The 15,385-nt window shown below is 37.0% G+C and overlaps 1 protein-coding gene across 11 annotated transcripts in view; it reads left to right on the top strand.

The window, feature by feature from the left end:
- Positions 1–15,385, top strand: part of PLCB4 (phospholipase C beta 4) — a 233,445-nt gene that overhangs the window by 158,616 nt on the left and 59,444 nt on the right. For all 11 annotated transcript variants that reach the window (XM_084513193.1, XM_084513192.1, XM_084513194.1 and 8 more), the window contains 8 exons: positions 4,734–4,815; positions 5,935–6,035; positions 6,652–6,709; positions 11,389–11,497; positions 12,623–12,833; positions 13,437–13,530; positions 14,163–14,242; positions 14,695–14,779. In XM_084513193.1, coding sequence (XP_084369319.1) covers positions 4,734–4,815; positions 5,935–6,035; positions 6,652–6,709; positions 11,389–11,497; positions 12,623–12,833; positions 13,437–13,530; positions 14,163–14,242; positions 14,695–14,779 — 820 coding nt within the window. The remainder of the gene's footprint in view (positions 1–4,733; positions 4,816–5,934; positions 6,036–6,651; positions 6,710–11,388; positions 11,498–12,622; positions 12,834–13,436; positions 13,531–14,162; positions 14,243–14,694; positions 14,780–15,385) is intronic.

The raw sequence follows: 15,385 nt of genomic DNA on the forward strand, positions 1-15,385 counted from the left end.
GATAACATTTGGTTTTCTCCACGTGATAAATGAATCATTTGGTTAGTTGTCAGTGACTGAAAAGCTAGAACAGTGTCTTTTCTGTACAGCTATTAACTATTTCAGGTTACTGATTTTCAGTCTACTCTGGCTAGGCAAATAATTCTCCCTGTCCTGCTCTAGATGTTCTTGCCAATACATTGAGCTTCTTTCCTTCTCATCCAGTACGTGAAACCCCACTTTTGGAGCATGCTGTTTTTTCATGAGGAGGAACACACAGAAAAGAACAATAAAAAGGACTTTGTAAAATAAACCTTACAGATTTTTTTTTTTCCATGCAAGAAAGAGAGGATTATACATCTTCAGAATCTGCAAAAAGATAAAGGGCCTGCTATGCTGTCCTCCAGGTTTCATGATTCAGGTAACACTTTGACAATGTTAAGGCTGCTTCAGTGTATTAATTTTTCAGCTTTCACATTGTCAAGCTCCTGCTTATTCCTGAAACTTGAACTGAACTGCCATGAGGCATCACCTGTGCAGAGGTCCCATGAGTAATATAATCTGAAAGATAAAGATGTGGGAACAGTACTAGAGGAGCAAATTCATTTTTAAGACGCCAGAGCTTTATGTCTGTGTTTGAACACAGAGCTTTATACCTCAGTATTGAATGAATAGCGTGCTAGCTTGTCTGAAACTGTTTCCACCTTGAAATATTTTACCTTGCATTTAGGGAGGCACAATTTCTCTCTGCTGTGCTATAGCAGACTAATTTACTTATGCAGACAAGGCCGCGTATTGCTGAAGAGAGTCCAGTCCACTGGCTTGTTAATTCCAGTGAATTAAATCATCCTGTCAGACTTAGAGTTTGGATTGTGGAAGACTTAAATGGTCTCTTAAAGTTGAATAGTTTTTCTTAGAAGTGTTTCCAGTTCCAAGAGTGCCAGGTTGACACAAATTGGTCTCTAGAAGCTTAATTTCTTGCAAAAGTGATTTGCAGTATAAATTTGTAAAGAATCTACTATTCCATGCTGTGCTGAGGGAACCTGAATCTTTACATCTTCAAGGAATTCATTACGTTGTTGTGGGTAAAATGTGGCAACCTTTTGGTGCTTATCCAGTAAGTACTGTTTCACGGGCTGAAAGGAATAGGAGAGATGTCAGCAAGAGGCAAGAGGAATGGCAATGCAGGGCAAAAATCAGACCTGTCTTGGAAAAAAGGTTGAACCAGAGCACTCCACAGTTGAAGGTTGAACCAGAGTCCTCCCCTCCACAGCAGAGTCCTAATGGAGGACAGTGAAATCATGAAAGTGGCCTGATCCAGCAACACCTGCTTATTATGAAGTGAGACACAGGCACACACATCTCTCATCACTGGGTAACCTCTCCTCCGCCCACAAGCACTTAGTGCAAAGGGAGAGTATGGGGGAGAAGACAAGGAATAGGAGGAGCTAGACGCATGAGAAGGGTACGTGGGTGAGATAGGAAGGCAAGCCAAGAAGCACCAGGAAATTTGGGCAGGATGCTTCTGCTATGCACTGAGTTTCATGTTGTTTACCCAAGTCTCCACCCAAGTAAATCTTCCTACTGATTTAAACTTCTGATGCTTCACATTCAACAGACCTCCAGATTGCTGTGGTCAGTCCCTCCCACATTACTTCCTTGTTTTAAAATTCAGTGTCTTCTAGTCGGCTGTGTTCTGTCAAACATCCACCTCCTCCTGCTGCTCAGGGACCCCTGTAGCAGTGACTGTAGCTCTGGGGATACAGATAGGAATGTTATCCTCTCAGGAGAATACCTAGCAAGTCTGTTAAGCTATGGGAATGTGTATTGCAAGATCCCCTTTAGTTCACTTTTACACAGAAATGAAGTAAAATCCCAAGGAAAAAATCTCACCTGGGAAGTCAGAGCTCTGCATTTCTTTCTAGGTTTAATACAGATTGTTGCAGCCAACACATGGGCATAGAAAACGGCAAAGCTTGAGAAGGTGAAAATCCTTAGGCAGTCAGTGGTAAATGGTGCAAATATTCCTGAATCCTTGTTAGTAATGTTAGGGTTGTAAGGTCATGGAGGTTCTTCTCAACTGCTATTGGATTTGAGAGAGAAGAAATACTAGCAGTTAGTAGTGCAAAAGCCTTAGGAGAACACTGGTTAAAATATTTTGTATTTTCAGATTTTCAAACTACTATAAATGATAACTGAGAAGGTCAGTGCTTGTTAACATAAAAAAATACTCTATTTCTGCAGCTTTCTATTGGCAGAAAACGTGTTTTCTGTATGTGCAAGTTGTGCCTGTTCAGATAGAGTCTGCTTGGAAATGAATTTAGGTCAACCTATGATCATCCATTGGTATGACTACATTTAAAAGAGTTTGAGCTAATTTAGCATCTAACTGTGAAGATTAAAGAAAAAAAAAAGGCACAAAGACTAAATTTGTCTCATACTGGTTTAATTAAGTTAATCTGAAATTACACATTTTAGTAAATAAGCTTTGTATCAATTACTCCAGAGTGCCTGGAAGAAATGTCTGCTCCTACAGTCAGATGATGGTTGGAAATTGTAGTTTTAGATAATTTTTTTGTACAGTGTACACAGTGGTACTTCCAGTTCTAGCCAAACTGATAAATTCAGTGTAGCCAGAATAAATGATATTTTGAACAGTCTGTGTGTTGACTTGATATTTGAAGTAATGATTTGAAAGTGGTAAATATTTTGAAGCAACCAAGTTATTGAGTCCATCAAAAGGCAAGATAGACTGATAGCCCTCAGTCCTAGATTTGAAGTATTTTAAAAAATGAAAGAGCACATTGACACATTGCCCCCACCCTCACAAAAAAAAAAAAAAAAAAAAAAAAAAAGTTAAGAAAGAAAAAAAAATCCACCATAGAACATGAGGAGTTAACACCTGTAGGTATCTATCAACCAGCAACTTGCTTGTGTCAGAAATAATCCAAGGTATACAACAAGATGATTGTAAATATGCTAGGATGAAGTCTCTTCAGATATAATAAAAAAGTTTTATTTACAGTACCCTTAGCAAAATGAAAGTATACTTTTAAACTCTTTTTTAATTCATGTACTTGTTTCTAGACTGCTGCTCTCATTACAAATTATTGCTATATTTACTGTTATCTTTAGTGAAGTAGATAGTTTGATATCAAAAAGAAGCTCTCTGCAGCCATGGGATCTTGGCTCTCTGTTTCTGAGTAATTACTTATGCCAATATTATACATTTGGCACTATATTTATTATTGGGGCCTAATTCATTAGAACAGGCATATAATTTTTACAGGGCTGGAGATAGATTATAAATTATAGACTTGATGTTATTCAGTATCATAGCATTAGGAGAAAATAGCTGTTTGATATGTATTTTTTTTTTTAAAAAAACAGGTGCCTAAAATTAAGCTCATTCTATAATTCAGTGAAAACATCACAGTACTTAGCTTTGGAAGTCAAATAACTTAATTATGTACCTAAATAGAGACATAGAAACTTGTTGTAAGAGCCCATTAAAAAATAGCCAAGATAGGTTAAAATGCTATTTTATCACTTGGATCTTTGGCTTCCTGATCTTCATTTTATTAGTATGAAAATATTTACATAGGAGTCATAGAGTGTTTTGGAGAGTAGAACAACTGTGAATTGCTATGGCAACAAATAACAGCAACTGTTGATTTCACATCTTTCACCTTGTGAAATTATTTAGTATGCATGAGACTAACAAAAAGACTCCGCAAATGATTGTCTCAGCTGATGATAACAAGCAACTTATTCTCATGAGGCAGCTATAGGGTATTTCCCACAATACAGGTTTTCTTAGCGTTAGCAATAGATACTGGATACAGACCTCAGTTTTCCCCTCCAGACTGAGACATCAAAATCAAGGAGTTCTGGGATGCATCTTTTTAGCTTAGACCCTGGAAAGGAGGACAGTGTCAAATTTGGATCTACTTTTCCAGAGTTAGAGGCTATTCAAACTTGTCTCAAATGGAAACAGAAATAGACCAAATGTTTTCACATTAAGCATGCCAAATAGCTAAGCTTTAAATGGAATTATTGTTTTGTGGAAGGAAATGGATGTTAATCAGTTTGGTGGAAACCTACTTAAATGCATAATACATCTAGAACAGGGGCATTCATAATGCCTGCAAGGCAAGGGAACATTCAAAGGGAGGAGTGAACACTGCAGCTGGTGAAGGAGCAGGGAATAAGATCTGACATGCATCTGGGAGTCCCTGGCTAGCAAAGACTGCTAGAAAAGGAAAGAGGAAGGAACCTGCCATTGGGAATGGTTCAGACCTACCTTAAGGGTGATGTGGGAGGCATAGGTTAATGCTTGGAAAGGAAGAGAAGTCACCACAAGCAGGAAAGCCTGGAGCCACGAGTCTTCTCACTTGTTGAATCTGTTACTTTTTAAACACAGTCATTTATCTATGTGTGGAGGTGAAAAGATCCAAAAGAATAATGCTTTTCACAGCTCCATATCCCAGTATACTGAAAAAAACAGCAACTCTTCTGTTCTTTTTGCAGTTCATTATTTTGATGTTTTCTAATGGATAGCTTGCAGGCAGAACACTGCTGCTATGTGAAACATGGAGCATTTTTTTTCAGCTGCACTATTACTTGGAAGATGCTTATATTCATCAGTTGAAGTTGGAAGAAAATGTTGGCAGTAAAAAGCAAGAGAGAGAAAACTGAATGTTTAAAATGTTACTAACATTTTTCCTTCTTTTTCCCCCACTCTTTTGTTTTAGTATTACCAGAACCTTCGCATCAGGTAAAACAGAAAAAGTCATCTTTCAGGCACTTAAGGAATTAGGTCTTCCCAGTGGAAAGGTATCTTGCAGTTTTGAATAATTTCTTTGTACATTAATAAACTGATGAATCGTTCATATTTATATCTGTGATCAAAGTCGTATGCATCATGCAAAAACTTGCCTATTGTTCACGAGTAGCTTATTCAACACTGTAGGTTGTTTACTAAAATTAAAACGTAATCAAATCTTTGAAATAGCCTTAAACATCTTAAATGAGGTTTTCTCTTCTTTTCTGTAATAACTGCCTTGCCCCATGAGTGCAGAACATTGCTGCATGCTGCCCTCTCAATTGTGTTTCTTGAATTCCTCCTGCTCTTTGCTCCCCTCCTTTGCTCCTGAAGAACTGCCATCCAGCTCTGTCCTGCTTGCAGCTGGAGCCCCTGTCAGCAGCCCCAGAGGGGTGACAACTGGCTACAGTCATGGTTGGTTTCTTCACCTTTGCTCTCTGCCAAGTCTCCCTTTTTTAATTTTGGAGACTCCAGCCCATAATTTTTGGCTTGGCACCTGCCAAGCCTGGTGGGAGGCAGCCTGCAGGCTCAGCAGGTCGCTGTCTCCAGCCAGCAAGGGGGAGCGTTGAAAAATGTGGGTGTCCAGCAGTTGTGGTGCTTGACACCAAGGGTGATTTTCTTTTTTTGCTCACAGCTGCAGTTCTCATCTTGTTCAGCCAAAGAAGGGCATGATACAGAATGTGTTAGCTGTGCATTCCCGCTCATAGAAATTTTATGCAACCCTGTGTGAGAGCTGGTTTGCTATTTAAAACCACTGTACCAAACCTGAGACATTTTCTTGAAGTGCCTTGGCTTCAGCATAAGTATCTTAAAGTTCATACACTATTTTGTTGTTTTGTGTTGTTTTTTTTTTTAAGCTTCATTAGAAAAAATAAACACTGAGTTCCAGTTCTGTGTATGTAGAATTGATGTTGCTGTGAGGTCAGAATATATGAACATCTGACAGATCTGTGATAAAGATGAGTTGAGAACTGGAAAAAATACAAAATAAACTAGGTAAAGTAAACGTATAAATGGGTAAAGAGCTAAAACAGTATTTGATTGCTTTTTGTGAGGTAAGATAACACTCTTAGGAATAGAGCATATAAGCATCTTTTGCTGAATAAATGTGCCTTTGCATTTTGTTGCAGAATGATGAAATTGAGCCTGCAGCATTTACTTATGACAAATTTTATGAGCTCACCCAAAAGATATGTCCCAGAACTGACATAGAGGACCTCTTCAAGAAGATGTAAGTTCAAATATAATATAATCTTCCTTTAAACTAATTTTACTGTAATTTTAGTCCATATCTAATAGTGACAGAATGCTGTAAAGATTAACCTTGAATCCTAGTATCATCAGCATTATGTTAAGACAAACCTTAAGTCTGTTTTTCCCCTTCCTTCCCTCTCAGATTGTTAATGTAAAAGTTCACTCTGTATTTAGAGCAACTTTTACATGAGTTAGAAGAAGCACCTGGAACTTTTTTTTTTTTTTTTTGCATTGGCTTTACTAACTACTGTAATTTTAACTTGCTCCTTTAGGTGATTAACACAGTATGTGAACTAACTAAATTAAGTAAGGAATTTGATGTTTTAAAAGTTTCTTCCTTCTATTTATTCTCAGCTGGGGGACTTACATGTTGTTTTATGAAGTAATGTATGTTAAATTATAGCAAGTAAAGGAGAAATATTGTGTCAAGCATAGACAGTTTCTTTTCTGTGACTGCTCATTTTGAGATTATAAAGTTATTTTAGGTAGAAAAGTGGAAGGTTTTAGAAGTATTGACAATGTCAACATGTAAATCATACCTACTTGTAGCATCATATATGAAAACTTACATTCTCTAATAAATTTCTTTTCAGCAATGGAGACAAAACTGATTATTTAACGGTAGACCAATTAGTGAGCTTTCTAAATGAAGTAAGCTTTTTCATACATTAACTACCATACAAGTCTGTCTGCAGTGGCTTGCTTCTTCCAGTCTATCCATTGCATGTATCATGCCATTATTTGCTATGCTTCTGATCTGCTGATCTTTCCATTATGGTAACATCCAGGTGCAAAAATCAGCTCCAACCTTATATGTTCTTGTGCTTTCTACATGTTGGCTTTTGCAGATTGCTTCTGTTGATTATTTGCTTGTTGTCTTGTGTTGTGTATGTTTAATACATTTTATTCTGTTATATTCGATGCATTTTTATTAAAAATACATCCAGTATTTTATTATAAGCAATTATTTTTACCTAAAGGCCACAGATATATTTATCTGCTTATCCCTTTGAATAATAGAAGAAATGAAGTAGGCTTTTAAAAACATTGGCTTGATTCTACTCTACAGTATATTTCTATCTATTACAAATCTAAGAGCTAAGAGGGTATTTTAAGGGTTTGTATACGATTTTTAAAATAGTATGTGTGCAGCATAAAAGAAAATATTTTTATTGCTGTATTTCCAGAATACAATTGTTGGCAAGAGTATTTAGTATTTCTTAAAAACATCATGAGTGTGCGAATAAACACTGTGAGGGGTTTCTTTTTTTTTCTCTCTTTTTTTTTTTTTTTTCTATTCCTAAAGCAGAGTAAATTGTGGAAGGCTGACTCTATCAGAATTGCAACAGCAAGCACACAATGTAGATTTAACAAGAACATACACATGGAAAATAAGTACATTCCACCTGGGTTTGTACCAACAGATTCTTGTCATCTAGAACATGGGCAGCTGCTTTACTTCTCTGCATGATACTTGATCTTTTAGGGACCAAAAGCCTTACCAAAACTCTTTCCTTCTAACATTATTTTACTATTTACAAATCCATTTTTATTTATATCAGAAATGTATATGTTTCTGATACTGCTATATTAAGGTTCAAGCAGTAAGTTCCCCCATAGAAAAATCAAATAGATCATATTCAGAATTTGTAGATCATATTCAGAGTAAAATTTTCTTTTTCATTTGGGAATGCGCTCATTCTTCATCGAACCAAATCACATATAAAAAGGAGTATTGAAAAAGAAGAGCATCTCCCCTGTGAGGGGAGGCTGACAGACCTGGGTCTGTTGAGCCTTCAGAAAAGAAGACCGAGAGGGGATCTTATCAATGTTTATAAAGACCTGAAGTGTGGGAGACAAAGCAATATGGCCAACCTCTATTCAGTGGTTTTTGGGGATAGGACAAGGGGCAATGGCCACAAAACGGAGCACAGAAAGTTCTGCACCAATATGCAAAAGAACTCTTCACGGTGAGGGCAGCCCAGGGAGATTTTGGAGTCTCCTTCTCTGGAGATATTCAAGACCCATCTGGATGCCTACATGTGCAATTTGCTCTAGGGAACCTGCTTTGGCAGGGGGGTTGAACCAATAATCTCTGGAGATCCCTTCCAACCCCTACAATTCTGTGATTCTGTGATTAGTATTTCATGACTAATGGTTGTTTCCCTTTAGTTGGAGACTAGAGCTGGGAAAAAAAAATGTAGAAAAGTTTTATAGAGTGGCACATTTAGTCTGATGACTTGAAACCAATGCCTTTGGCTTAGTGCTTAAGGTATTTTGGTCTCCAAATATATTTGGAGTTTAAAATTTTGGTCATGATTTGAAATGCACTAAATAAACTAAGTTCTCCCACCTGATGTGATCATTTCTGTCCCCTTTACAGCAGGCCAATACTGCAATTAGTAGTGATGTTTAATGCTGGAAAATACAAGATTATTTAGGAGAAGAGAATTGCTTGGCAGGGCAATTATTCATGAAAGTCTTTAGCCTAAATTAATTTGAATTCCATAACCTCCAGGGCAGGCCACAAAAACTGTAAGCATTACAACTTTTTAAGAGACCATGATGGTATGTTACTGGGTATAAGTGGAGGGTGAGCATCTGTCCAGTCAAAATGCTGTCTCTATTTGCCTTTTAAATGCTTCTGGCTGACAGCTGATTTAGTTGTGTATCAGTATTAAAACTTCTGGGAAGATTTTAGAAAGTTATTTTTTAGATTCTTTTTTGTTTGTTTTTGTTATTAAGTCCAATTTAGAAAAAAAGAAAATGTAGTAGAAAAACAACTGAGGTCACTACTATTGAGATTTGCTCCTGCCATTCACTTGCAGCAATAAATTATAAGCCAAGTAAATGTCAAAGTGGAAATTCAGTAGTCTGACCAGGATTCAGCCATTCTCCTGGGAAGGAGGTATGAGGAGATCCTTTTCTTTCCCTTTCTTCCCCACTGCCCCCCTCTCTTTCCCACTGTCTTCTTCCCTTTCTTCTTCCTTTCCTCCCTCCGTTCCACTCTCTTGCTTGCTCTTCCTCTCTCCTTCGCATTCGTTTACTCTCTCTTTCTGTCTCCCTCTGTTTTTTTCATCTCCACATAAGGATGCCATTCTTTTCCCACTGCACAGGACAAAATCAAGAAGTAAAATTACTGTGGGCCCGAAAGCTGCTTTGCATCTCAGTTTATATCTGCTCAGAGTAGAGTGGAGGCCAGGTTGAGGAGGCTAAATGGTCTTTCTCTCTTTCCAGAACTATACAGGATTTTTTTTTTTCTCCCCATTCTTTTAGATAGTTCACTTTCATGTGGTTAAGAATGTCTAGGGTAAGGGTTTTCTACTTCATATGGTAACTAGACCAAGCAAAGGCAACTCTGGACATATGCAATTAGTCCAGGGACATGCTGTCTTTCTAGATGAAACTTCACACTTTTAGTTCTAGTCAGCTTTTATGTTACAGCTTTCCTTTGCCAGCAAGCCCAGTAATCCAGAATATTTCTCCAAGATACACTAGTAAGCATTCTTCCATTTTTTTAAATAACATGTCATCAGTTGTCAGATCTGCTTTGGTTTTTAAACTAAGTAAGCATGGAGACATGATTTTATTAATGGGGAAAAAAGTTGATAATGAGCAATGGTCATTGCTACAAGAAGAATGTTTTGCTCGTAGAAGAATATTTTGCTCTTTTGCTCCTTACAATAATTCTGGAGAGTCTTATTCTAGAGGAGGCTCTTTTTCTTTACCCCATTTATTTTATTCCGTATGCTTGTGATTAACTGTAGAAGAATGGGTAAGAGTACTCTTCTTGAGTAAGAACCTTTCTTACTACTTCTTAAATTTTTTGAAGTAGTGAAATGTCTTTCATGATATAAAGCTTGTCATTTGTCGTATTAGACTGTGCTGTTGCATGCCAGTGTTGTATCGCTGCTCTGTGCTGCTTAGCAAGTTATGTCCTGCATCCAGCTGCTCTCATTTCATATTTCACCTGAGTTTTACTTAGATATCCAGACAGCCGATCTGTAGTGAATGAAAATGCTATAATTTAGATGCTGCATACTGTCAGTAGCTTTACTTTAAAGATCCCTCTTTAACTGCATGATTAAATTGGCATTGGTTGTAATTTCTTGTAATCAATAAAGCACATTCATCAGTGTATTGATTGTAAGAAAAGAGATCAAGTGCTTATTTTTCATTGGAAACTACTTTTCTTCCTGAAAAACTGTCAAAAATATATATATACATAAGGAATTACATCAAATGCTGATAATGCTGTGCCAAGCCATGTGAACACCATTCTGTCCACTCCAAATTATTGATCACTGATATGGGGGTGGCCTGTTACATTTCTGAATTCTGCTTAAACTGCAGCTTGAAAACTGCATTTACCGGGGTAAAAGAGTGTTGTCATGGTCATATTTATTTCTTTACGTTTTATTGCATCTGCTTACATGCCACTACTCCGTTCAATTCTGTTTTTAATTTTCTTTTAATGGAGAATCAGGCACACAGTGTGCAGCTCTAATCCAGCATGGAGAAAAGCAAATGTTATATAGCACAACTGTGAGCAAAACCAAACTAAACCAAAAACTCCCTGAATTTTAATGTATTAGAAATCACTGCTAAATTGCATCTAGAATACATAGAAATGCTAAATGTTATGAAATCTTAATATGATAAATTACTGTGAATTGAGGATACTATAAAGTTCTTCTAAATTTTATATATTTCTTCTAAGAATTTAAGTGTTTTGTTTTGTTTTTTTTTTTGCATAGTGCACAGTGTTTCTTTGATTCACAAATAATCATCATCAGTTTCATATTTCTAAATTCAGGTTTCAAATTATGTATATATAGCATAGTTTTATTTTACTTTCAATTTTTACTTCAGCTATAGATATTGCTGAAGACATGCATTTTAGCGGAGGTGATTACTATGCCATCAGTCAAGTCTGTCAGTTTACATTATCTACAAAAAAGATTGGAAGGAAGAAGAGAGATTTTATAAAGATGAGCTTTGCTATTTATTGTCAACATTTCATTGGCACATACACCACGTGCAGTCATTATTTTAATGAACAAACAACAGTTAGACCAGTGATACAGTTATAGTGGATTTATTTGGAAATATTTATAATAAAGCTGCCTAAGTTTCTTATGGAAGATAAGGTTTGTTTTCTGTCTAAAGCTAAAGTTGCTGTTGGATAGTCTGAAAGTTTTAGGGCTTTTTTTTTTTTTTTTTTTTTTAAATGTCCACTTCTTTCTTTCTCATCTGCAGTAATGAAATGCTCTTGGATGGTAGCCATGCACTATATTGTTTTGCTGAATTCTGTTGTTTTCTAACCTTAGCATCAACGAGATCCTCGGCTCAATGAAATTTTATTTCCCTTTTATGACACAAAAAGAGCAATGCAGATAATTGAGACATATGAGCCAGATGAAGACTTGAAGAGTAAAGGTAAATGTGGGAGGAAGTTCAGGATTTGCCATTTTTTAGGCATTTGGGGAATTTGTTCTGAAGCCTGCAAACTTTTTAAAGGGAGATTACGGTCCTTGTGGTCAGGGGGCAAGCACTTGCAGGGCTAACCACTGAAGTAGACTGGGAAACCGATTTGCTGAAAAATATCTCCCCCTCAAAATCAGCGATTTTTCAGAAGGATTAACCTGATCCAGGTTACATTGTGGCCACACAGACAGCCTGGTAGAAACTGGGAGAGGTTAGCTTGACATTGGGATTTAGTAAATGGGGAACAACATGGCGACTCCTAGAAAAAATTGAGCACTTGCTGTGTATGAAATAGAAATATTAGTATTAATTACCTGATTCTAATTCTGACTTTCTTTTTTTTTAATTCACTCTTCTTTGAGTACTCCTGATACCAGTGAGTTTTACAAGTTTTTCAAAGTAAAAAGTATGTACTATAGAAGTTGCCATCTGTTTAGGATGGAACAGGCTGCCCAGGGAAGTGGTGGAGTCACCATCCCTGGAAGTCTTCAAAAGACGTTTAGATGTAGAGCTTAGGGAAATGGTTTAGTGGGGACTGTTAGCGTTAGGTCAGAGGTTGGACTCGATGATCTTGAGGTCTCTTCCAACCTAGAAAATTCTGTGATTCTGTGATATAAAATCATGTTTTATGAAGGTGGGACTTAATCTAGAACAGGAAAGTATTGTTCACTAATTTGCAAGGAAGAGGATTTTGCAAGCACAAACCTATAGCAGGGGACTGATGTTGGTTTATTCTTCTAGCCAAGAACTGAATCATGGCTAATTATTTAGAGTCTTTCTTTGACTTTTATTTCCAAGAAGTCTTAAATACATTTGGGAAACCTTTAAAAAAATTAACTACTATCAGAATTCTTTCTTGTACATCTGGTTTTATTATCTGGGGACACAGTGTCAAATTTTGCATCAGGGACACAGTTTCTGGTCAGCTTGGAGCACTGGAAGAAGAGGAGTGTTTGCTTGCAGAAATCTTTAGAGACATACCTTTTTTTGCTAGGGTTCATGTTCTGAAAGATAGTTTGAATCCTATGCACTATAAATTTCTAGTAGTAATTTACTATGATTTCTTCTGCCTTCTAGGTCTCATATCAAGTGATGGATTTTGCAGATACTTGATGTCAGATGAAAATGCACCAGTTTTCCTAGACCGTTTGGAATTATATCAAGAAATGGACCATCCTTTGGCTCACTATTTTATCAGTTCCTCTCACAATACATATTTAACAGGCAGGCAGTTTGGTGGCAAGTCTTCGGTGGAGATGTACAGACAAGTACTTCTGGCTGGATGCAGGTTGGAAGCAGTAGATAAGTCTTTTAATATTTGTGAATCTGATACTATAAGTCTACATAGTATACTTGGTGAAGATATAGTATATAACTGAATGCATAAATATATCACTGTCGTAAATGAAAATATACATATTTAAGACTTCCTCACAAAAAAACATTGGAAGGCAGTGGGATGTAGAAATTGGAGTTGGGTTGTAAGACAGGTAAGTTTGATATCAAAATGACAAAGACTTTCAGAGTGCTTCTTGCTTTACAATTAAGAACCCTATAAGTAAATGAGAATGTTTATGATTTCCTGCTTGATTTCTTGACCTACTAGTATGTGTCACAGTTAACTGAGTAAGATGATAAATAAAAGTGTTATAGTGCTTTTTTTTTTTTCTTCAGGTATTAATATCTTGCCCCACATATACTGTATTGAAGGTAGAATACCTGAAGTAATAAAAGCAGTCTGAAATTACACATGTACAGCTTAAAAGGAATTGTGTAATGCCCCAAACTGCTTGGTAACTTACTGCTCTGAACATCACTGCTAAGAACTTGTCCCAGGCAGCTCATCTGTACTGAAGCACTAAGAAAGGTGATATTTTTCTTGGGTCTTTAGATGTGTTGAGCTGGACTGTTGGGATGGAAAAGGTGAAGACCAAGAACCAATAATAACGCATGGAAAAGCAATGTGTACAGATATTCTTTTCAAGGTAAATGCCTGACCTCTCCATTTGGCAACCAACCCCAGTAGGACCCCTGGACAAGAATCCATGCAAGGCACCCCTCTCTTCCTCAGCATCTGCCACTGCTCTGTTTTGACAGACTGACAAATTGCATAGTATGGTTTCTTGTCCCCAGATATTAAAACTTGTTTCCTGCTCACGTTACATATCCTTGTGCTACTGTTGCCTTTCCACAAAAAATGCAGAAAGCAGGCTTGATTACTTTGCCCAATATTTTCACATTCAGTGGCTCTTTGAGCAGCAGAGTAAATATCCTCCCCCTGTCTGAGAAGTTCCTTAGCTGTAGAAACAGCCTGAAGATGCAGGAGTCATTCAGGGAACAGAAGTACTTCATGGCACGATGGAGATGGTGGTAGATTCAGGGGTAGCATTGATGGGTTGCAGGTGAAACTGCAGCTGCAGTTGGGTGCTGGTGCACAGGTTGGTTGTGGAGAAGAAGGAGCATACTTTTTTTTTTTTTTTCTAGTTCTAGTTTAACTTGGCATATTTGAAACTCATTTCTGTGTTTCTGAGGATGGGGAGGAGGACAAAAAAATCTTTTTCATTATGATTGTAATTTGATCTGTTCTAATTTTGAATCCTATTATTGCATTTTAAAGGATGTAATTCAAGCCATTAAGGAAACAGCATTTGTTACATCAGAATACCCTGTCATTCTTTCATTTGAAAATCACTGCAGGTATATAGTGACCTTTTTTATTTATTTTTTAGTACAATGGATGAGAAAAATGATAAAGCTCAAAAATGCTACTATTTGAATGTACTTGAAAAGTGTGTTGGACTATGCAGATATGCTGGGTGTCACCTGGAAAGGAATGTACTTTAATAGTCAATTTTTAGCTAGCTTAATAATAGCAATATTTTTTATCTGTGGTAAAGCTGTGAAATATATTTGCATGTTCCATTAGTTGTGTGGGATTCAGTTAATCTACTTTCTTGGTCTTATTAAATTCATATCTGTCAGATAATAGACCTTTATTGACAGTTTAATTACAGTAATGTGTCTCAGCTGAGAGAAGTTGGGTAGTATATAATTTGGGAAGTCTAGATTACTTAGTATTATTCTGTTTTGCTGACTAATAGTGATTTCTTTTTTATATTTAAAAAATGAACCAACATCATCTTTTACAGCAAATATCAGCAGTACAAGATGTCAAAATACTGTGAAGATCTTTTTGGAGATCTCCTGTTGAAGCAGCCTCTAGAAACACATCCAGTATGTTATCTTCTGACAGCGTTCCTATTTTTTATATTATCTGTGTTTAAGAGACAATAAACTGGGGTCTTATCACCTATGGTTGGAGTGCTGATCACTACCAGTCCTGTGCTTTCAAAAATGACTGGTGTATTTGAGTGTCTACACTTTTTGGTACAAACATCCTTATCTGATTGTTCAATCTCTTCTGTACAGGGCTCTGGCAAGCAGCCTGGGGAAATCCATCCCCTTGATGTGTGACGCAATATCAGCTGCTATATAAAATACACCGCATACATTGTATTTCCAGGTCATACATAACTCTGCAACTTGCCAGTCACTGTTGAAAAACAATTAATTTTAAATTGCATGGTCTCAGTTGAGGAAACCTCCCATTTCAGCTGCACTTTGCATGCTTTATGCTCTGTATCAGGCCCTGCAGCCTAGGTGGCCCCCACTACTGCATTAACAATTAAATTAAGCAGAGTTCCCTGCAGTCTCATTTGGACTATCAAGTGCACTGTAATCTGCATGCACTTCACTCTCCTGCGTGGCAGGAGGTAATAACAGGCACTCCTCCACAAACAGTGTTTGAGGCATTAATAGCTTGTTATCCACTGCTTGCAA

This window comes from Aythya ferina (genome assembly GCF_964211825.1).
Source record: "Aythya ferina genome assembly, chromosome: 3".
NCBI lineage: Eukaryota > Metazoa > Chordata > Aves > Anseriformes > Anatidae > Aythya > Aythya ferina.